The sequence below is a fragment of the Copidosoma floridanum genome, unplaced genomic scaffold (genome assembly GCF_036245765.1).
Source record: "Copidosoma floridanum isolate Cflo_tuat_1 unplaced genomic scaffold, Cflo_Japanese_pri ptg000021l, whole genome shotgun sequence".
NCBI classification, from domain to species: domain Eukaryota; kingdom Metazoa; phylum Arthropoda; class Insecta; order Hymenoptera; family Encyrtidae; genus Copidosoma; species Copidosoma floridanum.
The window spans coordinates 10,609,230-10,634,727 of NW_028321898.1; the positions used below are offsets into that span (position 1 = coordinate 10,609,230).

General features: G+C 35.4%; 1 protein-coding gene across 1 annotated transcript in view; it reads left to right on the plus strand.

Annotated features, from left to right (window-relative positions):
- unc-13 (protein unc13 homolog) overlaps positions 1-25,498 on the plus strand; it is a 907,591-nt gene that overhangs the window by 782,932 nt on the left and 99,161 nt on the right. Inside the window, exons 17-18 of the mRNA XM_089594724.1 lie at positions 11,181-11,312; positions 11,376-11,601. Of these exons, the coding sequence (XP_089450850.1) occupies positions 11,181-11,312; positions 11,376-11,601 (358 nt within the window). The remainder of the gene's footprint in view (positions 1-11,180; positions 11,313-11,375; positions 11,602-25,498) is intronic.

Sequence of the window (25,498 nt, forward strand, 5' to 3'; positions counted from 1 at the left end):
AGCAAAAAGCGAAGAACAAGGAGCACAAGCAGAGCCGGCCCATACATCCACACCGATGGAGGCATGGGGCACTAGTCCCCCGTCCACACTGCCGCAGATACACACGCCAGCGCCACACACGCCCCCCGATCCACGCCCCCGACCACCACCATAGAGAGCCACCCCAGCTGCCCATCGTCACCTCTTATTTCAAGAGGATGCCCCTATCCGCCACCCGGGGAAGCGCCCGGTATGGAGAAACTAGCGAAAACCCCACCCGGGAGTAGTAGTAGTAGTAGTAGTAGTAGTAGTAGTAGTAGTAGTTGTAGTAGTAGTAGTAGTAGTAGTAGTAGTAGTAGTAGTAGTAGTAGTAGTTGTAGTAGTAGTAGTAGTAGTAGTAGTAGTGGTAGTAGTAGTAGCAGTTTTTTTTTTTTTTTTTTTTTTTTGTGGAGGGAGGGGAAATGCATTGAGGCACACCGCAGGAACAGCGGTAGTGTGGGACTCGGTGGATTTTTTTTACTAGACCACCCATACCCACTAAAACCCCCCCCCATGCCGCGTGGCTTTTGATCCACCCCGGAACCGCGTTGGCATTACTTCGGGGTGGAGCCACCAGGGAGACCATCGCGTCTTACAGCATTAACGAGCTAACTCGCCACCATTTGCTAGAGGTGCTGATGCTCTTGAGTCCTGAAAAGGACTGAGGGTCCCTGAGGACCAGCACATTGTCTAGCGCTTTATAGTAGGCCGCCTACTCAGCCAGCACCACTATAAGCTTAATGCTTTCCCTTGCTGATAGGTAAAAAATACCCAGCGCAGCGTGGGTCCACATAAGCCTATCTTACCACTCAAGGCCTTTCTGCCATATTTTAACCCTGCTTGGGCCTTATCCCTGGCCTCTTTCAGGGCTCTTCTAAATAGAGGGCAGCTTCCGCTGCCTGCTTCGTGCTTGTTGTCCGTTGTTTGGCAAAGAAAGCACCGTGCTGGACCTAGGCACTCTTTCTTCCGGTGGTTTGTGCTTCCACACCGGAAGCAAAGCTTGGATCTGTTTTATTCCTTACAGTTGCCCGAGACGTGTCCATATCCCAGGCATTTAAAACATCTTGTTACTTCGATTCTTCTTCGAATTCGGCAGCTTACAAAGCCAACTCGTAACCTGCCTTCCTTTTCTACTAGTCTGGAAGATGCTTCGTCCACCTTTATTAAAGCCAGCCTCTGTCCTCTGGCATTTGGCTTTAAGAGAGCAACTTCTGGCTCCTGGCTCTGATGTCCAAAAGTCCTAGTGAAAGCCTCTTTGACCCCATCTTCCTCTACAATGGCATCCAGGTCTCGGACCTCTAATGTCATTTTTCTGTCACTCATTTTTACGGTACCCTTTCCGGCTACCAACTTTTGAATTTGCTGTGAGAATGCAGTAGCATTCTCTACACTTTTGGCTTTAACAAGTATGTCTCCTTTTTTTGTAGTGACAACACTTTGGACTGCCACTTTAGCCTTATCGGTGTCAAAGTTCGCCTTCATAGTCTTTAGCACCGTTGCAAAGGTCTGCCCTTCAGCCATCTTTACTACTACTGTTGTTGTGGGGTCCACTTTTTTCTTCTGGCTTGTTTTATCATTCAGGAGAATTTCTTTTTGTTTGCCACTACATGTCTCCTTTTTCTTTAAAGACATAGTATGCTGGCGTTTCTCAGGGCTGTTCGATGGGCTTTTGTTTCTCTTACTTCGTTCTATTTCCTTTAAGGCAGTGTTCAGGGTTCGTTTCTGTACATGCCGTCGGAAATTATCTCGCCTTTTTTTCTTTCACTGCAGGGATTCAAATGACATCTTCCAAGCGTTAATGTACAAATCTTCTTCAGTAAGACAGCGTCCTCTTAGCACCTCTGCCTCTTGAAGATGCTTAAGCGCCGCTCTGAGCCCATTTTTAACAGCGTTCGCTGTGTTGCTGTACTTATCATTAATAGTAGTAGTAGCAGTAGGATTAGTAGTAGTAGTAGTAGTAGAAGTAGTAGTTGTAGTAGTAATAGTAGTAGTTTTTCTTGTGGAGAGAGGGAAAGTGCATTGAGACACACCACAGGGACAGCGGTAGTGTGAAACTTGGTAAATTTTTTTTTATAAACGACCTATTCTGACTCAAACCCCTGGAATCACGTAAGCATAACTTTAGGGTGACGTCATCATGGTGGCCTTTGCGTCTTAAAGCACCAACGAGCAAGCTAGCCGTCATTAGTTAGAGGTGCCGATTCTCTCGCTCTCTGAAAAGGACTCGGGGTCTCTGAGGACCAGCACCCTGTCTAACGTTTGATATTAGGCTGCTTACTTAGCAAGCACTGCTATAAGCTTGATGCTACTCCTTGCTTATAGGTACAAGTACTTAGAGCAGCGTGGATTTACATTACCCCACATTTTTACTCAAGGCTTACCCACTTTTTTGTGTCCTACTTACACCTTTTTTTATCCTCTTCTAGCGCTTTTCTAAACAGCGGGCAGCTTCCATTGCTGGCTTCCTGCTTGTTGTCCGTCATTAAACACAGAAAACACCGTGCTGGGCCTGAACACTTTTTCTTCTGGTGGTTGCAGCTTTACACAAGAAACTTGGACATACTTTCTTCTTAACTGTTCTCTAAGACATGTTCATATCCCAGGCATTGGTTCCATCTTGTTCCTTCGATTCTTCAACGGATTTGGCAGCTTACGAAGCCAACTTTTAGACTGCCTTGATTCTCTGCTTGTCTAGTAGTTGCTTTGTCTACCGTTATTAACGTCAGCCTCTGTCTTTTAATGTTTGGTTTTAAAAGAGCTACTTTACGCTTCTGGCTATTAAGTATAAAAGTCTTGACAACAGAATCTTCACCCTTGTCTTTTTCTTACTATCTAGGGGCTGCAAGACCTTATCGTTAATGAGGATGCCTGTGAATGACTGGGTTTCCGTGATAATAAAAAAAAAAAACAAAAAAAGGGAACTTTCGAGAAAACATGAGTATTAAAAGTGTATGTAAGTAAGAACTAGAGCTTAAAAACATCTTTCTTGATCCCCAAATGAAAACCAGCCAACTGGGTGGGCTGGCAGGGGCTGACCCCCCGTCCAAACCACTAAGAATCAGCCTGCTGTGTTGGTATTATAGTAATCTTGACGGGTCTTAACCACTCTCCAACTCGTCGTGTGTAGTAATAAGTGGCAGTTATAACATTCTTTTAAAAAACAAGCATTACACTCTCTCTACATAACGCCAGGGCGCTCTTCGCTGGTAAAACTAAGGAAAAGTGGTGACTATCAGCCGGCCCGAGCAAGAAGCACCTATCTTTGGTGACGAAGTGGGCTGCTACGCTGGTTGTAACCTTTTCCAGACACTTATTTACGTAAAAAGGGGAGTTTCGGTTTTTACCAATCAACACGATTTCAAAAACTAAAAAGAAAGAATGTCAATATAAAACTTGTACCGCAGGAGATAACCTTTTTGACCGCTGACAGTTCCGATCAGTAGAGGGAGAGGAAATTCATTGAGGCACACCGCAGGGACAGTGGTAGTGTGGGACTTGGTGGTTTTTTTTTCTTTAGACCACCCATACCCACTGAAACCCCCCCCCCCTATACAACGTGGCTTTTGATCCACCCCAGAACCAAGTGAGCAATACTTCAGGGTGGAGCCACCAGAGAAACCAAGGCGTCTCACAGCATTAACAAGATAACTCACCACTAATTGCTAGAGGTGCTGATGTTCTCGAGTCCTCAAAAGAACTCGGGGTCCGTGAGGATCAGCACCCTTTCAAGCGCTTTATAGTAGGCTGCTAACCTAGCAAGCACACCTATAAGCTTGATGCTTTCCCTTACTGATAGGTAAAAAGTACCCAGCGCAGCGTGGGTCCACATGAGCCTGCCTTTCAACTCAAGGCTTTTTTGCCTTATTTCCGTTCTGCTTGGGCCTTACCCCTGGCCTCTTCTAGAGCTTTTTTGAATAAAGAACAGTTCTTACTGCCCACTTCGTGCTTTTTGTCCGTTGTTGGGCAAAGAAGGCACCGTGCTGGGCCTGGACACTCTTTCGTCCAGTGGTTTGAGCTTCCACACCGGAAACAAAGCTTGGATCTGTTTTCGTCCTTCCAGTTGCCTGAGACGTGTCCATATCCCAGGCATTTACAACATCTTGTTCCTTCGATTCTTCTTTGTATTCGGCAGCTTACGCAGCTAACTCGTAACCTGCCTTTCTTTTCTACTTGTCTGGAAGATGCTTCGTTTACCTTTATTAAAAACAGCCTCTGTCCTCTGGCATTTGGCTTTAAAAAAGCTACTTCTAGCTACTGGCTTTTAAGTCCAAAAGCCCTAGCAAAAGCCTCTTTGACCTCATTTTCTCTACAATGGCATCTAAGTCTCAGACTTCTAATGTCACTTTTTTGTTGATTATTTTGACAGTACCCTGTCTGGCTACCAACTTTTTTATGTGCTGTGAGAATGCAGTAGCATTCTCTATATTTTTTGCCTTAATAAGTATGTCTCCTTTTTCTGTAGTGACAACACTTTGAACTGCCATATTAGCCTTATCAGGGTCAAAGCTCGCCTTCATCGTCCTCAGCAACTTTGCGAAGGTCTGCCCTTCGGCCGTCTTCACAACTACTTTTGTTGTCGCATCTATTTTTTTCTTCTAGCTTCTTTCTTCGTTCGGGACAATTTTTTCTTGTTTTCTACTGCCTTTTTTTTTCTTTTTACTTTGGAGGCATGGTTTGCTAGCGTTTCTCAGGGCATCCCGATAGGCTCCTGTTTTTTTTACTTTATTCTATTACCTTCAGGGCAGTGTTCAGGGTTCTTTTCTGTACCTGCCATTGGAACTCATCTGGCCTTTGTTCACTACACTGCAGGGATTTAAATGACAACTTTAAAGCGTTTGCATACACTTCATCTTTAAGAAGAAAGCCTTTCCTTAGCACCTCTGCCTCTTGAAGGTGTTTAAGCGCGGCTTTTAGCCCATTCTTAACAGCTCTCGCTGTGTTGCCGTACTTATCGTTGATTTATCGTAGCGTCTCTGTAATATCTTCCGTCGCTGATTGGACTTTATCAGCCAATTGCTGTCACTTAACTCTGAGCTTAGCACCATCTTCTTTAAAAGAGGCAAGCTCCTCCCTTGTCTGGTTGCTAAATACTGATATGTTGCTGTCCTCGGTGTCGTTAGTGCCTATGATCGACAGGCTTCCTCTTCGTCCTTTGTCCGTTAGAAAGGGCCATGGAACATTAAACAGTCCCTGATGGCCATGAGACACGTCTTTGTGACCCCTATCCCAGAATCCGTGGGGCCTGCGACAGTCACCCGGGCTTTCACTGGATGGGAACTGCTGGCGGATTTCCTCAGAGAGGTTACCGCCTTGGGTACAAGTTTTGCATTGACGTTTCTCATATTGGCATCTTTTTTAATGTTGTACTGAGCTGCGAGGGCAAGCACTACCCTTTTTTCTAGAATCGTGTATTTGGAAAGGGTTTAAACCAGGGCAACAGCCCTCTCTGTTACCAGAGAGAACCGCTACTTGCTCGGGCTAGCCGGGAGTCGCCACTTTCCCTCAGTCCTACCCACGGAGACTGCCCTGGCGTTGAGTAACAAGTATAAAAAGGGTGTTCGTGTGTCATGTATGTAAATGTTGGTTCACAACGGTTATCCCAGCAAGACGAGTGGCAGGTGTACAGTCCCACGACCGCAAAAACAACCAAAAAAAACGGGCTGGCGTAAGGCACTAAGGTGCTGCCATATAGCCTTTTTAGAGGTAGTAAGTCTAGCTTAGTCAGCCTACCATGTCTTTTTTGTTTACAAGGCGTACAGCCATTTCAGATTTGGTTACCCAGACTTACCTGGGCCTCATCGTCCAGCTTAACCCGCCACCAGGCCTTCAAAATAAGCCCAGGAAAGGACCCACCACACGCAATACGGAACAATCCGTAAGTATTCCTGTGTTTGCTTAGTGAAAGAGTAGTGCATGTATCTGAGGAGAAGGTTTTAACCGCTGCTTACTTTTATACACGACGGGTGCTAGTTTTTGTTGGCCTGCATTAAGCAATGGAGTGCCACTTACGGCGGCGGCAGAAAGCGAAGAACAAGAAGCACAAGCAGAGCCAGCCCATGCATCCACACCGGTGAAGACAAGGGGCACTAGTCTTCCGTCTACACCACCACAGATATACATGCTAATGCCACACACACCTCCCTACACACGCCCCCCGACCCACGCCCCCGACTACCACCACAGAGAGCAACCCCAGCTGCCCATCGTCACCTTATGTCTTTAGAGGATGCCCCTATCCACCACCCAGGGAAGCACCCGGTATGGAGAAACTAGCGAAAACCCCACCCGGGAGTAGTAGTAGTAGTAGAAGTCGTAGTAGTAAAAGTAGTCGTTTTGTTGTTGTTATTGCAGTTGTCTTATTGCCATAGGTTTCCCTGCAGGAGAAGGACAGAGTGACGAGTAATAGGGGGTCCTCAAACAGCCCTGGAAAAGGATTAAGACTTAAAACCTTGGAAAAAAAGGGACAAATGGTAGCAAGCATGAAGAGATCTATTTCAGTAGTAGAAAAGACCCTATAAAAAGTCTTAACACGATGACGTAGGTTCTGGTAAAGGTATCCAATGGCCAAGCTTTTGCTGGAGTACTTAAGTCTATAAAAGCTTTCTCTTTGGCCCTGACAAAAGGAAGGCTGTTGTACAGAGTATTATTGCCACCTAAGAAGAAGATTTGTTTTTGATAGTCAAATGAGTACAAGATGTCGCAAGAATCACACAAAATACAGAAATGTCAAATGTTGGCCAACGAATAGTGTGCAAAACAAATTTCTCCAAGTCCGCGATTCGGATAGTATCGTCAAGAAAAAAAAAAGTAAACGATTTATTCCCGAAGGTCATTAGAAACAGAAATTTAGATCCAAACGTTTAACTTTTTATAGCAATCGGTAGAGGACTTAGAATGACACTAGTAAACTTTGACAAAATTGTTGCCAAGAAAGAGGAATACGTAGGCCAAGTCAAAACTGGATTTGTCTTCTGCCGTATGTACCAAAGACTTTCTTTTACAAGGTGCTTTAAATGCCTAGGGTATGGACATGTATTCCATGGCTGTAAGAATGAAGATAAATTAAAGCTGTGCTTTCGACGTGGATGCTCAAACTACTGCAAAAAAGAGCGTAGTCGTAGTATTAGTATTAAATATTAGTTGTAAGAATAAAAATTTATGATAGTTAACACAGTCTTACATTAAAGATATGGATATTATGTAAGAAAAATCACTAAATTCATAAAAGAATAACTTTTAAAACAGGTAAGACTTACGCAAGCTTAAGGTTATTGTCAGAACGTATGTTATATGTGCAACCAATTTACGTCAAATATTCTTGAAGAAAAAAATTATTCGATTATAAGTGATTTGTTCTCATTTCTTTTAGTATATATTAACACTTGATTTTGACATCTCGATGAAGTAAAATTATTGGCAACTTCTCCAGTTGGAGATTTAATGTTAAAATATAAAAATATCTTTAACATTGTTAAAAAACGTTTAAAATAAGAGGATGACTAAGAACTAGAAGTGGCCTCATTTGACTGCGTGTGAGTTGTAGAATCAGTTAGGTGGCTAGGAAGTAAAATCGAAGCTACCTGTAATAGAATTAAGGAAGTCTGGTTATTATATGCCTAAAAAATGCACCAAATACCGCAGTCAATTACCGACAGTGTATAAAGCTTAGAGCAGGAACTTTGCAAATAGCAAGCTAGGAAAAATAGTCCTATGGTGTTACTACTACGGCCTTCTTTTAGGTAGTTTGTCCCAGTGGCGTACTCGCAGAGAAAGTGATCTCTTGGCTAACTTTTCCGACTTATGATGAGCGGTTGGTTATCCGGGGAACGACCCGAAGATGAGATATTTTTTAGTCAGTAGCGTACTTTTCTCCAACACGATCTCTGTAAGCAGAGACTCTGAGGGTAAGAATTAAGCTACCCGCAGCCAGCTCTCCATCATTAAGAATAATAATAATACAGAATGGCTGGAAGTTTTACCACTGGTCCTTTTGAGGGCTATCGTAAGTATTTATGTTACCTGCTTTACTATCAATCTCGTGAGTTCTTTTATGGACCAACTAATGTTAAACCACTTCGCCAACAAATTAATTTTACTACGATTTCCGGTAACAATTCGTTGACTGAAAAATCATGTAACTCTATCTACTATTGAAACAAGTCACTCACTAGCAGACATCCTTAGCGGGATTGCTCGTCACAAGACTGAGAATACCAGCCACCGATAACCCTACATTACCCTCTTAACTCTAACCATTTAACTAATAATCCCCAATTCCCTCCAAAGTCTGCAATAGTCAAACCTAACAGCTATGAAGAAAAAATAAGCTTGAGCAAACAGGACAGCCTCTAATGGGCAAGCATCACCAACCAATCACCCCACCTTAGACCACCAAAACAACTGAGTCTGCAAAAAAAAGGGCTTTAAATACGAACGTCCTTGGCATACTACCAAGAGACGTTAGGAAGAACTTTTACAGTTAGCTCAAACGCATCAGATATAGTAGTTTTCCTCTCAATCAGTCTAGTGCTACAACAGGCCAGAGGAGATAATCCTAAGGTATAGAGGCACTAACGTTTGCTGGAAACTTCAATCAAGAAAGAGTGTAGCTTACCTGTCCTTTTTAGGGCCATCAGACGTTAAACTACCTTACCAACAAGTATATCGGAACTTAACAAAGTTGATAAAAAACAGCCTTTAGAGCTCACAAAAGTCTTAACTGTGCCTAGAATCGCAAGAGGGCAAATGAGAAGAAAAACTCAAAATGCATTTTATGTCCACAATTTTAGGCGTCACAAACTGACATAGAATATTGATCGAGATTGAATCAGCAGCATTTCATCGAGAAATAGAGGATTTATTCAGTGGGGGATCAGATTTTTATTATAACTTTCACTGTCAACTCTTAAATCTCCGAGATTTGTAAAAAGATAGAATATGTATTTACAATTTTGTGGTATAAGAAATGTAGACATCAAGCTCTAGGATCTTGTTACTCTGGTAATAAGATTGTTAGATTAGAAAAAATGTTTTTTAATTATGCATTTTTTATGAGTTTTAAATCTTCACAGCTTGAAAAATAGCATTTTTCGTATATTGTACGGGAGAAACTGCAAATTTACAGCCCTTCAGAGCCAGAAATTATTTTACGGCATAAGGGACCCATGTACTTTTCAGCATAATTATATTTTTCTCGGTTTTTACAGCTTATTATTTAACCAAATAAGCAGTGAAGATTGCAAACAAATATTTTTTTTACAAGAATATTTTAGTTCTAAGAAGTATCAGCAATAGATGTAAATTTTTTAACGAAAAACGTTACATATCAATACGCTAAGGTATTCTGATTAGTGAGTCTCGGCTAAAGCTGAGACGGGTGGGGGGAGGGGGGATTACTAGTGGTGTTATAACTTCGTAACAGATCAACCAGTGCAGAAGAACAAAATACATGAAAGCAAGTTTTCTGTACATATTTTTTAGTGCTTTGTGACGTTACTATTTTTTTTTAACTTTACTAATTTTTTTTATCATAACAAGATTGTTGTTTAAAATAAGAGAGTTTGATATAAGAAAATACTAACATGTACTTCTAATATTATTATCCAATTATGTTTTTATCTTTTTAATGTGTGAAAAATGTTTCTCTTTCTTGTTCATGCTTTTTTAGAAAAAAAGGTTATTTCTAAATTTTAAGTGTTATTTCAAACTTGAGCAACTATTGGTATCTGACTCAAAGTAGTGATCTATAAAACCACTGATAATTATGTATTTTTATTTATCTCACGTAGTTTTTCTACAGGATAAAATATTTTTACACTTTTTATTTAACGTTATGAGTAGATTGATAAGATAAAACATGGCAAGTCGATGATTGCTAATAAAGAAACTAGTAAACAGTGAATGTTTGCGTACCCAAGTATAAAGTAATACTGCTATAAAATTATATGGCTGACAGTAAGATTCTTATTAAAAATTTACTTTTTTAAAAAGATATAAAGTACAAAGTTTGTGTGATTATCGTGGAAATAAGTATACCTAAAATAATTGGGTAAAGTTTAAGTTGATATTTTTAAGTTTAATAAACGAAAAATTACAAACTATACATAACAGCACAATACAGTATAAATAATACGTAGTCCACCCTCATGATCACATCTGTTACATACGTTTGATTTTAACTTCACACATTTTTCTAGTTTACATTTAGTACTGGAAGTATGTTTGTATCTAAAAGATTTAGCAAAACCATACTGTAGTACATCTTTCTTTATTATAGTAGTATAACATGCCAGTGTATGTCCCTTTATGACGTTTATGACACATATATTTTTTGACAGGTATTATTCAAGCACCAAAAATATATTAAAAATATTATAAAAAATACACATGAAAAATTGCACATCATTTAATAAGGGCTTTTTTATAAGTTTAATTAGAAAAATTGCAAATCAACTTGTAACCTTATGAAAAAATCACATAAAATGGCATTTATGTTATCTGTACCAATCTCATAATTTTTTTTTTTAAAAGATTGCTTTTAGGTAAACCTGAATTTATTATTGTAATGTGAAATGTATTTTTGTTTGAAAGTTAATTTTTATTATTTTTAAGTCAAAAGCGTGGCTAATGACGTCCTCTCATACCATCAGTTATTGTTGATTGTATATTGCTCTCAGCGTACTTTATTGGGAATTAGTTAGATAAGGTTTTTAGAGGTATCTAACGTTAGTATTAGTAGTCATATATTTGTTATTTTTTTTTTTATTACTATTGCCTCACAGTGGTAAACAATTGCTAAACTCTAGTATTCAATCTATCTCAAATTAATATTTTTGTTCAGTATCTATGCAGTTGGTATTCTGGTAGTATCAAAAGCTAATTGAATACACTGTTTCAACTTAGATAGACTGTATTTTGTTCTAAGCTTAATTAAAGTTGAATTTTTCTTTTTTACCCGTGAGATTTTTTACTAGAAACGAAAAGTTTATTAACTGCAAAATAAACATGTAAAAGTAATTGTCTCAAACATGGGAACTTTGGCTTCAATATAAAATAAACAACTTTTAAAATCATTAGCTATGAAGTATTGATTTCTACTTTTTACCTTATTATAAGAAGAGCTCTGAAACTCAAATAGAATTCATGAAAAACTTTTGTTACAGATGATGTTTAAAAGTCTTACAGATAACGCAAAAAATTTAGCTGCTAATGCTAAAATAGAAGACATGTCAAGGTTGTTTAAAAATCATATGGCTGGAAAACCGGATGTAAAAAATGCCTTAAGTGGTGTTATGGTATTGTATTTCTTATAAATACAGCTTAGATAAGTTTGAAAATTAATTAAAATTTTTTTTTAGGATATTTCAAAAGAAGTGGAGAAAAATTTATCACCTAAACAATGTGCTGTACTGGAGGTGGCTCTAGATACTATTAAGACATATTTTCATGCAGGAGGCAATGGATTAAAAAAAAACTTTTTAGAAAAATCTCCAGAACTACAAAGTCTTCGTTATGCGTTAAGTTTGTATACGCAAACAACAGATACACTTATCCAGACCTTTGTTACATCACAGGGACTGCAAGGTAAGTGGGATTACAATGATTTCTTAGCCAAGATAACCGTGTCAATTCATTTTTTTTTTTTATTTCTAAAATAACAGTGTTTTAATTCTTAAGTTGTGTTATAAAATGTTTTTTTTCCTTAAAACTGAGGTAATACTGTAATTTAAGTCTAGGGTCTAGCATTATAGGTTAAAACGAAGGTATAAGGCGATACTATTGTTTATTCTTATAAATTATAAATAAATAAGTTTTTTAGCATCCTGGTCTAGTGCTCTTTCAAGTAGCAGTATACGCTTTCAAGATATCTTGAAGAAATGTATCATAACATTGCAACGTACACCAAAAGAAATTGGTAATGTTTTACTATCAAACTACTTAAACATATCATGTTGGTCAGTGAACTATAGCGATACTAATCACCTTAATTTTATGAAATTGTGTTCAAGTTCTGAGACCCGAGTGAATAAAGCTTGTTAATTCAATTATTTTTGTGTCTAAAACGTGTATGTACTACATAAATATAAAATTGTACTAAGTTTATCGACGGTGAAACTTATTCAAGAGCTTTTTGGGCAGATTGAATCTAAACAAATCTTGTTGTATTGCAAGCGTACGTTTTTACTTTAATTTTGTTGTACTTTAATTTATTACGAATAGATGTCCTTATGTTATATTAATTGATTTAAAATACGTTCACTTCTACAAACTAGGGGAGGCAAAATGTAAAGAGGCATTCTTCAGTCTAGAAGAACTTTTAGAAAACCCCTTTAATTCTTACTATTGTTCTTTTTTTTTTTGAGTAGTTCTTATCATTCAAATAAATTATTGAAAATAAGCTTAAGATAAGCATATTAAAAAAAAAAAAGTACGCGGAAATCTAATAACAAACGCTGTCAATCACTTTCAGGACACTGAATAACCAATTCTTAAGAACTATTAGCAAATTCTTAGGATTGATAGCGAGCAGAAAGATAAGGCAGACTACATCGGGAAATAATCTTCAAAGTGCCTTTAAAAGACACTGTTAAAAAAAAAAAGTATTTCTCTTCAGCAAGCTTGGGACGTGGTTAACGGTTGTCTTTTCTCACTTAACTCAAACTCAGTCACAATTTTTGGCTTCAAACTAGTTACACAACAAGTCTTAAAGAATGTCTCACGACGGGTTTTAAAGTAGGTCACAGAGTATACGTAAGAAACTGGTCTCAAAAATAGTAGCAAGTATAACAACAGGTTATTGAATAGATCTCCACGCATGTATTAACATTGGTTTTAAAATACATTTCAAAGCTTGTCTTAATTCTGGTCTCGAAGTTCGTTCTAAAACCAGGGTTTAAGCTCGTGTAAGAACTGATTTTAATATAGATTTCAGAGACTTGTTCCAAAATAAGTTATCAATTGAATTTAAGAATCAAATCTTACAGTTATTATTGTACAAAATCAACAAACTGATTATAAATACATACATGTAGATTGAAAAAAGGATTTATTACAGATAACAAGATTGATATTTAAAAATGGTGTAAGGCTTGCTAAAACAATGATCCTAACAGAGTTCTTAATAACTGAAGCTAGCGCGTGCCTACTCTGTTGAGCATCTGAGCAGTATGGATGTGGATGCTTAACATTAGAACTGGCCCTGACGATAGACGCTGCATTATTCTCGCTCCCAACGACATGGTTTTTAGCAGTAGGGTGGGATGGAGGTGATGGCTCTTTAGTAGAACTTCTTAAGTAGACAGGAGATGAAGCAAAAACCATTTGTGTAACAAAAATATTAAAACAAAGTGACGCATCTCTACTGTGATCATTATTTAAGTGATAAATAAATTTACTCGTCTGATTAGGTGCATCGTCCAATCAATAACTGCTGTAAAGGATCCAGTAGGGGCTCAAGGACTTTAACTGCTACTAGGTTTAGGGCTAGGAATAGGACTTTGAGCGGCATTAAAAAGAGGACATTAGAAAACATAGAAAAGACTTATATTTGTGCCTGTAAGAATAGACAGTATATTCATTGTGGCGAGTTAGTTATATAGTTCAAGAAAACTTATAATGTATAGATTTTACTTAAAAATAAAACTTTAGATATAGAAATAAGTCTCAAAATACATCTATAAAAAGGTTTAAAAATATGTATGGTCAATTTATTAAAATATGATTAAAATGTGTGTCAACGGAATTCTATACTGAGTATTAAAAACAATAAAAAATTTTGTAGTTGTGAACGGGTTCTGAATTAAATATTAATACGATTATCAAATAATAAAACAATACCTCCAAGAAATTGATCAAAAAGTATAAGTCAAGTAGATTAAAAAAAATTAATAAATAAAAGTATATTTAAAAACAAACTCAAAAGTACAAACAAAATAACATAAGAGGCATTAGAGCAGATGCCAGAATTCTCGAATTGTAAATCAGAATAGACCTTTAAACCAATCTTAAAATTAATCTTAGACGTATGGCTTCAAACAGATATTAAAAAATGTACAGAAACATGTAAAAATAAGCGGCACCCCCATAAATTCTTCACGTTGTCGGTAGAAGAAATTTGCCACTGAGACATGGATAAAACAGCCATAAAGAAGCGTTAATATAGATTAAGGATATTGACTCTGGTAAGATACATTATGTTCCTAAAAATGATACAAACCAAAAAAAAATCAACGGATGTTACTTTAAGGTGATCAATAAAAAATTTTCTTCGTAAATAAGTATTACCATTAGTATATGTTATTAAGGGCATGAATTATCTTATAAGGTAAATCTCTACAGAATGGGATCGTTGTGATCACTCTTGATAGATGCGCATATGAAGAAAATGTAGAAAAAGATTATTAAGGAAAAAAGGAGCTTATAGTTATTTCATAAGTACTTTAAATAACCTTATCACTGAAAATATCATAAAAAAATATCATTCGAATTTTTATGTACTTAAATACACCTTCAGAATTGAACATTAATAACTAATCTCTGCAGTCGTTACAGTTAGTCTTTTTTGAAAGAATCATGTAGCACTTTAGGTGAGGTGACAATAATACAACAGTAACCACCATTATTTGAACACAATAATAAACCATTCAGTTGAGCATGCACATTCTTTGATATCAATTAAATGTATGCTTCATCACAGCCATGGGTAGTGCATGCCAACGACATTACCCTAGTATCTCATCTATCTGTATACGGAATCAGACGCGTATGTTGATTGTACACATGTACACTGTCTCATGTCAAACTAACCATGACTAAAATAGACAACTTAAATGTTAAGTTACTTAAAATCTGTCCATTATTGAGACTTGAGCCTATGAAAATATTTGCTCAGTAAAATATGAACCAAAACATATTAAAATTTCAAAAGATTTTTTTGGGACCCACAATCCATAGCGTTTGTACGGGATTCTTTATTGGAAGAAAAGGATGGACAACAGAAAAACTTTATTTGTCTTAGTTTGGACATGAATAAAAGGATAACTTGTAGTCATCGTTATTGTTATCGCAAGAGTAAGAGATTATTTGACAAGTAATTCAAACTTAAATAAAAACTAGTTTGACTTTTTTTTCATTTCGTATTTGACAACAATTTCATTTATTTAGTAATATAGGCGAGCTTGCCAGTATACGCTGGGCAATAAACTAGCCCTCCAACGTATCGTCATAGAACTCCAACGAATTCTTATTCAGTTTGCTCAACCTATCTTTATTATCGAAATAAATGTATGATGAAGTTATTTAAGTAGAATCAGCAATAAGCCATCTAAAACTTGTCATAAACCCTTCCTTCAAAAACACCCAAGCCTTGTTGGTCATCTTTGTTAAATTAAACTTATACTTTGCATTGAAATTCCTTTACAACCAACAATAATAGTCGGGAAGCCAGACGTTTTCATTCTGTTGTTGGATGAAATTTAACAAAATATAACAAGGACTACTCATTTTTATCCAAATAGTAATTCACTGCAAAAGTTTAAATAAGCAAGATAGAGCTTAAGAGTAAAATGCATTAGAATGCTCTGATTTTTCAGTAAATGTACAAAAAAAAGTCCATCATAGGCCCCCCAGAAGCCGAGGTACGATACTTAAACGTTTTTACTTGTTGAGCCAGATATACTGCATATAGAGGATTAAAATTTGGATATTTACTTTTTCAAGGGTCCAAGTACACACAAAAAAAAACTAGACATTGTCAAAATATTTGTTGAGAAGTTGTTTGTTAAAGACAGTGCGTACAGCGGCCAAAGTGCTCAGCCACTATGCTGCATCGGTCATGTCTGATACCACGCTCGTTATGTACTAACATTGGGCTCATATTTGGCCCTCTCAGGCATAGCTCGAATGCTTAATTTTAAAATGAATCACTTGGCAACGAATGAACGTACAAGACTTAAATTTTTTTTATTTTTCATATTTTTCCTAATTTTTACAATGCCATTCTTTATTTTTCGCTAAAACAATTGCGTTAGCTGTCAAATACAAAAAATTATAGGAAAGATCGGGTTTACTTTACCTCTCACTCCGAGTAAGGGCCTCACATCAAACTGTTATCTTTGTGTTATACAGGTAAATCACAGTCTTCCTAACTTTGTCTGGTTCACTGCAAACAATATTTCTTATTTTCATGTGGATACAAGTGATGCTACAATAAAGCATAACAACGATGACATCGAGAAATTTTTGAACTAGTCACAGGCACCCTATCCCTTTCCTCAAGGAGCAGAAATGGTTACTACTGATTCTAGCATGATTAGAGATAAGAAAGTAAAGTGTACTAAGGCTTTTAATATTGGAGTACAACCGCAAAGCTTAATGATCGGTCAAAATAAGAAAATGGTCTAATTTGAACGATAGAATATGGTAGCGATGCTTGAAACAGTCAACAGTCTGAAGTTGTAGAAACGCTAACGTTGGTAGATCCTACAGTCCTATTTCAGCATCTGTGGTGGCTGAAAAAAAGCGATGTTAAGATGCAAGCGTGCTTTCAGTACCTGCTTGCTATGTTTCCAGTCACATTGGTCGATAAGTATGGCATGAAGAAAACGGAGACATCTAAATTATTCCACTATTTTGTTGCATTGACAACCAGCTACATTCCTGATTTGAGAAACAGTACAACACTTTGACGCCTCGTACAAAGTTTAGCCTTATTTACATTTTCTCATTTAATTAAACATTGGAAAATCTGAATAAGGATGGACTTCGTACGAGGCGTCGATTTGTCATCGACAAGGGTTGTTAACTGCATCAAATAATGTAGAGTACCTATGCCATCTACGGCGAAATTTGCAACAGGTATTTATATTTTGTAACATGTTAGTATGAAAAACATTGCATATTAGTTTTGAATGAGTTTCCTGAGGATTGATCCCAAATGAATACAAAGACGGCTAAGTATATGTTACGTTCAAAGAAATTGACGTTGGCAGAAGTTGACGTAAAACGCTATATACTAGCCATAAAACAAGCCAAATTGCTCAGCAGCAAGAAAAATTAAAAAAAGCAGGTATGGGTCTTGGAACACCCCGAAAAAGTGACAATTTCAATTCAAATGATATTAAAGTCAGTATAACAGAAACTGAGAAAACTAGATTACAATAGGTCTTTAAGAATCCTACATTAAAATAGTATTATTATTATCACGTATTTGTGCACACGCATGCATGAAATACATATATATATACTTATATATTCTAGTTGTGTTACACGTGATTCGTGCATTCTAAGTACTTCCATGTTTGGTATGATAATTGAGTTAATACATGTCTTAATTATCGGTCATGTAATGCAGAGTAAAACAAAAATTTTCACCATATTGCCCTGGAAACAGGTAATTACTATTTGTGCATTTATTATGACATCATACATGTAGAATCAGTTATTGTTGGAACCATTGTATCAGAAAAACAAAAATTGTTTTAAGTTTTGGCTACCATAAAACTGAAATAGTCTACTCTATCCCATTGAGATTAAGGAAAACAACAAACATACTGCTATTTTTCATTGTTAGGTAGTAATTTTTCATCTTATTCGTTTTCTATGATTATTTATAATTAAATAATAAAATTTACCCGTACGTATAACTTAATTGTAGTTATCTCAAAATTAATAATAAGATTACATTTTCTCGTCACGTAACAATTGTTCTTTTAATACATAATCGAGAATAGAAAGTAAGTCAATTTATAGATAAAATGTGTAGGATGTAGATTTGCCTTTGAGATATGACCTATTATTTTTGGAATGATTACAATTGTTCGTATGAATTCGTGGAACACATTTTTGTACCTCAATAGTTGCACCTTAATCCGCTTGAGCAAGCGCATTGGCTTAGTTGTAGCGTAGAAACATACATGCACACGTATAATATATGTATATATGTATAGGTATAGTAGCAGCGTCAGGAAAAGAGAGCGCGTAGCGTACATGCGAGAGAGAAAGAGACGGAGCCGTAGACAGTAGAGTGGCATGCTCTGTGAGGTAGAAGGACGGAGCGGGAGGGAATGTGTAAGAGAGGAGATTGAGGAGAAGGCTTGAGCCACAGGGTGAGTGGCTACTTTTTTTATAACGTATTTCCCCTCACGCGGCTGCTCGCGGCCCAACATAAGAAGTTTCACATAAAAAAAACTGATTAAATGGCTACAAGAGAAGCTGAACACAATGCACATTATCTACAAATAGAGCCAGGAAGGTGCGGATGCCTTATCTGTTGATACTGCTGTACATTACTGTGACTCGTTTAGCAATATGATCATTATAGGCAAGGATACCACTTTACTAATTATTTTAATGCATATAGCTTATCATAAACAAAGCATATCCGTTTAAAAGTCTGACGAAAAGAACGAATAAATTACTTACTTAAGTAGAACTTCTAAGTATTCGGATGTCGACAACTTGGTAGCTTTAGTGTACAGTTTTTCAGGGTGCGACACAACCTCGGCATTTTTTAGAGTTGTAAAGGCAAAATTTTTAAAAACGCTGTTAAAAAATGATTTTGTATAACAAAAATAACATTAATATAATGACCCAAACGTGCAGTCAGCCTCAATAATAAGTGCTGGTTTCAAATATAAAGTGCGTGCTATATGGTTCCACATTTAAAAGTCGTTTAAATGAGCTGCTATTCACTTTATTTAAAAGGCTGACAATGAAAACCGTTTGTTATAAAGTAGATTCACCACCAACAGAGGCTGCAGTGGCACAACATTGCTTGCATACATATTATTAGCTTAGAGCATGAGAGCAAGATACAGCAAACGTAGCAACTGAGTATGGTTTAAAATATAGAAAAAACGGCTTGCTTTCAGTAATGACAACATTCGTAACGATTTCCAAGAAATATGCAACCCTGATTTTTTACGATTGCCAAAAAAGATGTCATATACCAGACAAAGCTATGCTCCTATGGAAAATTAGGTCTCAATCGTTCTCCCTCTTGTAAAAAACTGCGGAGGAAAAGATTACACAACTATTAAACATACAGTTATTAGTTTTATCGAAAGTGATAAAGTCTCCAAGACGGAATAGTCCATTAATAAAAAGCTAGCTGAGCAAGAGCTGGAATTTACTCGGCAATAGACAATCTTCATTTCTACCAATTCCAACTTGTTTTATTAAAATCCACTTTTTGTGATGGAATTTACAGCGTTGTTAACTGTAAACTAACAGTTTTGCAGTAGGTCACCATAGAGCTGTTGAATAAGAGGACCTGATGCATTTTGTTTACAATATTTAATACTTATCTTATATACACACATTAACTGTAAAAAATAATTTCTTTCCTTATTTTTTTGTATACCTTTGTTTTTTGCTTCTTACAAAAAAAGCAATTTTTGGCCTTTAAAACAAATTTACCATTACGTATAATCACTAGCTTAACAACTTTTTTTTTTAAAGGCTCAATTTTCGAGATATTATGAGATAAATAACAAAAAATCGGTTTTAAAAATTAGTTTTTGATAAAAAAAGACCTGACCAAGTTTATTCTAAGTTTCTTCTACTTATTTAGTCAATTACTAGTTGAATAAAAATTAATAATCTTTACGATATTTTGTTCAATTCCATCCAACAACGTAAAATCATGTTTTTTTAACCTTTGGCTCCTTAACTTTGATGCAAAAAACTCGTTTTTGTGACAAAACCTGCCCTCTTTCAATTTTTAAACTAATTAAGATGACTTTTTTTTAAATAAAGTGGAGGACCCTATCTTTGGTAAGCCACTACCTCGTCTCTAATAAAGTGTAATATAACTTTAAAATAACTGTTATAACCAGAAAAATGAAAACAATACATGTTTTTTTTGTAGAAGAAACAACATACTGTTTATTGTGTCACTGAATACGTACAAAACACTAAAGCCTGCATCTTAAGACCACACTTATTACTACAAGTATGGTTGAACCTTCCGTAACATAAGAATGTTTTTTTTTTTAATTCAATAATAGTTAAAAATTAAAGAATCTGCTTGCTTCTTGAATTCTGAATAAGTTGGACGATTTGTCATTAAGTATTTGGTGCTGGTTCTATTGTTCTTTTTTATGGAGTTATTTATAATAGTAAATAATATTTTTCAATAATGTATTGTCCTCTGATTATTATGTAATTGTGTATTGAGCAATTAAGTTAAAATTTCTTAAATTGTATTGTAAAGCTTGTTCTTTACATCAAATGTAAAGTTACGAATGTTGTTATAGAATTATTTTTATTTTTTGCAATACATAATTTTTAATTTAACTACTTATTTTTTCTTAGCATGTAAGGTATAAGTGCATCAGATTATTTGGTACAAGCTGCTTAGAATTGCGCAACAAATTTTATAAATTTCAAGTTCTGTTAAAAAATAAGTGTAATGTTTTCATTTTTGTAGCTTTTCAATTTTCTTAGAGGTAATAATAAACATAAACATAAAAGTACCAGTGACTCGTCATACCATGGTTTTTCTTCCTAATTAAATGAAAATAATAGTTTAAAAAACTAAAAAGCACGCTTTTAGCACGCACTAAAAATTACAAAATCATTCGGACATTTAGTTTGATGACTTAAGAGTTTTCCCTCAAATTGTTTATGTTTACCTACGATCTAATAAAAATTTGGCAAAGGGAAAACTCTTGAGTCATCAAACTAAATGTCTGAATTATTTTTTAATTTTCAGTGCGTGCTAAAAGCAAGTTTTTTAGTTTTTTAAACTATTATTTTTGTTGTTTACTTTTTAGTTTTATAGACGGTTGACCCCCCTTCCTCCAGAGGTTCATGTAGGATCGCAAGTCTAATTACAATAGGGTTGCGCCCAGTGCCTTAAGGTAACGCTAGGATACGATATTTTTTACCACCCTTATACCATTCAACCCTCAGCTCTTATCCTACCGTGGCTAAAGTGGGATCTTACAGACTCAAAGTCCAATCTTCGTATTTCTCTCGTCAAACCTTATTGATTGATACCCATGACATGATAATTTGGTAAGAAAGTGCCATTTCCCATTAAATTCAGTAAACCCTTTCATTTTATACTTAAATCATAGGGCTGCATTTTAATTAGCCAATCTGCCACCTTGGGACGGCCATCATGTTGAATTTAGATCACGTAATTATCTTCTTGGTATCTCATTCAATAAGCCCTTTTATTTAATATCCATATCATAGGGGTGCATTTCAAATAGCCAATCTGCCATCTTGAATCCCTGTTGGATTTAAGTCACATAACTATTTTTTCATATTTTTGACAAAAATCCTTTCATTTGATATCAATATAGTGGGGGTGGACTTTAAACAGCCAGTCCATGATCTTGGAGAGGCTGCCATACTGGATTAGTCATGAAGTTTCTTAGCTAGTCATATACTGTCATTAAAACTCCAAGCGTGTGCAAAGTTTTATTCTAATTGATGACCAGGAAGTGGGTCAAATAAGGATTCCAAGATTTGCTTACATTCATAGTTAGTTTCAAGTTAAGCTAATGAAAGCGTGTAAAAAAGAAAATCTCTTAAATCAATTTAATATTCGAAAAAGGGCAACACAATGAGTTGTAGAGCTCATGGAAAAACGAAGCTTCATTAAAGCTGTTTATAAAAAAACTTCTTTTTCCAATTACATAATTTTTTGATATTTGCTTATCAACATTATTTCACTTAAAAAATTTATCAGTGCTCAGTTATCATTATACTTTGTCATAGACACGAAAACTTATGTCAGCTTTTAACAGTCGTAACTATGGGCATAAAATATTAAATATAAATCTATGATTCAACTTTATCTAAATAACAAGCAAAGGCAGCATCGATGACTGTTTAATATTTAGTGGTTAATTACAATGGGTTATTAATCATATCTGAGTTTATTTTTTCTTTTAAAAATTTTATCATCAGTACAGAAGCTTCGGAAAAAATTTAACATGAACATCTCTGCTTACCACTATAAGAATCTTCTGATCATATTTTTTAAGTATTGCAGAATCCTTATCTGTAATCATTAATAGTTGTTTTTGAACGGATTTAATGCTTTAGCTTACAGAATTATGAGGTGGTACATAAATACATTTTAACCAACAATAACGAGTGGCAATAAAAATTACACAGATAATCAAATAACAACAATAATTTTCTTTTATCTCTTTGCTCAAGGCATTTATATTGACAAATTTCTCTGATTGAACCATCATCAACATTAGCACTTCTTATATTTGGAACGCAAAAATTTTTCACTTGCTTAAATTTTTGTGTCGTTTGGGAAAGCATCCCTTAGTTCCATATATTTTTTTGATATTTTATCTCGAACATTTCTATTTTACCCATTTGTTATAAGAGTTTCTCAAGTCTCATTTCACTGTCAAATTTTTACGCCCTTTCAGTGATGTTACTCGATTTATAATAATTTCTTTTTATGTCTTGTATGAATCATGTATTATCATCTACTAATGATTCAGAAACAATAATATAGGTTACCGTCAGGAAAAAATTTCGGTACATCGTCCAAGATCTCAATACGGGACCTCCGCGTGTCAATCAGATCATCACTCCACTATGGCCCACAGTGTCACTGTTCTCGTTGCACAAGTACGGTATATAAAAGACTAGGACTGAATATGTCACTGGGAAACATGGATCTTGGATAAATTTATAAGAATGACTAAGTTGTAGTCCAAAACTTTTTTTCTTCTATATATTCAAGCCAACAATAACAATTGGCAATAAAAATAATAAGATAATTAAATGAAAAATTTGTTATTGTCGATTAAAGGTTTCATCACAAAAAAAAAATTTCAACCAAAGTTAGTAAGTGAAAAAAGTAGTAAAAGTCGTTATTTGGTAGCTTTAAACTACTAATATTCATTGTTAAGCTAGTGTACTTTAATTTGATACCTTAAACAATATATTTTTTGCCACTATAAACTGTTAGTAATCGGTATAAATAAAAGTGGCTCATAAGACAGTATGGGTTAGTCTCGTGGGTCAGTACGGATTAGCATCGAAAGCAAAGTAGATGACTGATGAAGACTGTGACGTGTAGTCAAAGTAGTATAACTCGTTTGTTTTAACATAGGTATATGTTTATTTCAAGTTTAAACATAAGTAATTATGATTAGAGCGCTTATTAAAGAGACCAAAAGACAATCGTAGTGTGTGGAAGGTTTACATATTTCAATGAATTTGGTAATAAATGAAAAGAAAGTTTGAAAAGCTGCTGAAAAATACAACGTTCCTTGTGGAACTTTCGAAAGACGGATTTGTAGTTTAACAAAGCAGAAGGCTAATTATAAGTTTACATACAAACTAAGTGGGCGATTTTCATATTAAATTGATAATATTTATAAGTTAATAGCTTGGTAATTTTAAAGTTACAGAAACATAAACGTTGCTCTAATCGTATATTGAAATAAAAAATATTTAATTTCAGTTATTACGTAGGTATAGATCTTTTTGATTAATTGAATTCAAAAAAATTCTTACTTTATCAATATTTGTCTTATGTAAATAAGTGCACCTAAAGTCAGGGTGTCTCCGTTTAAAATACTCAGGCCCATTGAGCCCCATCGTAAGACACATACTACCCTGGCTTTGAAGTGGTATAAGTTTTTTGCGATACTAAACTTTCAGTTTTTTTCGTGAATAAGGCATTCAACTTACTATTTTTTAAGTGGGTGAACTTCGTTTCTAGGTTGTAAGACAATACATTAAGTATTCAAGTTGATTATCTACGATAGTATTTTTAGTTTTAAAGAGATGCTTATCTATTGTTGACTCATACCACCCCAGTCTCCCCTACATAACACCAACTTCCCTTTCACATACAGATAGTTGACAAAAAGAGAAAGAGAAAAAGGGAAAGAAAAAGGGAGATTATTCAAGTGCCACTATATGCATTATTATACGCTACACTATATATACTACACTCTGTTGAGAGAGCATGTGGAGGTGAGGGGACAAACAGGAACGAACACGGCAAGAAAAGGTGGGACGCTTTCTCCTTTTTTCGTCTAGTGACAGCTCTACACAAGAAGCTTAGATAAAAAATATAACAGTTTTAGGTTATCAGAAGTTCAACTATAGAATTAACTGTGATCTCAAGATGCAACTTTAAGTATTTCGTAATAACTGGGCTATACAGCAAATACAGTGTATTGTATGTTTTTTTAAAAATTAATGTATTATTTTCTATTTTTTCAGGTACAAAATTTTTTGTAGACATGTTAATTTTTATCAAGAGGTTAGCAGTAACTGATCATAGCCTAAGTTTTCATTAAAAAAAAAAAAAAAAAAAATGTTCCCAAGCTATTAAGATTTAAGAAGAAGGTAGATTCATAAGCAATCAGTTTTGTACTGGTGTGTCACTCACACAGCCCTTTCGACATTGAAGGGCTTCAACTCACCCCCATTCCCTTCTATTTTTTGTTGTTTTTCTCATGTTATTGTATAATTATATATTTAAGCATCAGACAATTTCTCTGCAAAGAACACAAGTGGTGCAAACCTCTAATTCATTTTTTTTTTCCGGTAGGCCCAGTGACGTACCCCCACAGCTTCACAAGTATACCTACAACTTTTTTAATAACACCACTTTTGACGTTACTAGAAGTTCATTTCAATTTTTCTGTTGACATCAACAAATTAAATTTTCGTTGAAAACAGTACCTGCAGCCACCAAAATTGTTTTTATATTGCTACTTTATTTTTTTTTTGTTTTTTTTTAATGACTTTCCTTACAACCAACAGAAATGCATTATTTAGTCATACCTTAACTAGTGTCTGTGCAAGGATCATATTTTGAATACGATAAGAAATATCGAGTGTTTAAAATTTTGTGCTCATAGAACGTTACTCGGCTGGTTTTTTAATTTTTGTACCTGTCCGTATATTTTTTTTACTATGGTTATTATCTTGATAATAATTTGATAATAAAACTACTGTTTTCTTGCTCCTTTGCCATAATTAAGGAAATTTAAATGAAAAAACTTGGAATCTTGGAGCATGGCTATTTATTTCATATTATTAATTGGACAATATGATCCAATATTTCGGAGTCATCCTGACTCCCTCTTCAGGGAACTGTACAAATTACAATATTTATGATATAAAAAACATTATGGCATATTACATTAAGTAAAAATATAAGTCATCTATGCAGATGCGAACATGAAAGTGTTAAACGCAGCATGACTGATAAAGACTAGTCAGTCATAACCATGGCAATGGTGTAGTAACAATGAAATAAACTTACTATTATAGATTTTACCAGTTAATATGTATGTACAAATTAGTTATTTATAATATAAGTTACATCCTGACTCAGCACTTGTAACTGAAAGATATAGAATGTGGTAATATGGTATTAAGGTCTTGTCACCACATAAGGGTGCACCTACGGTCAATGTATGTACAGGGAAACAGCAACCAACAGAAACGTGGCCATCAAGTGGCACACCTATCA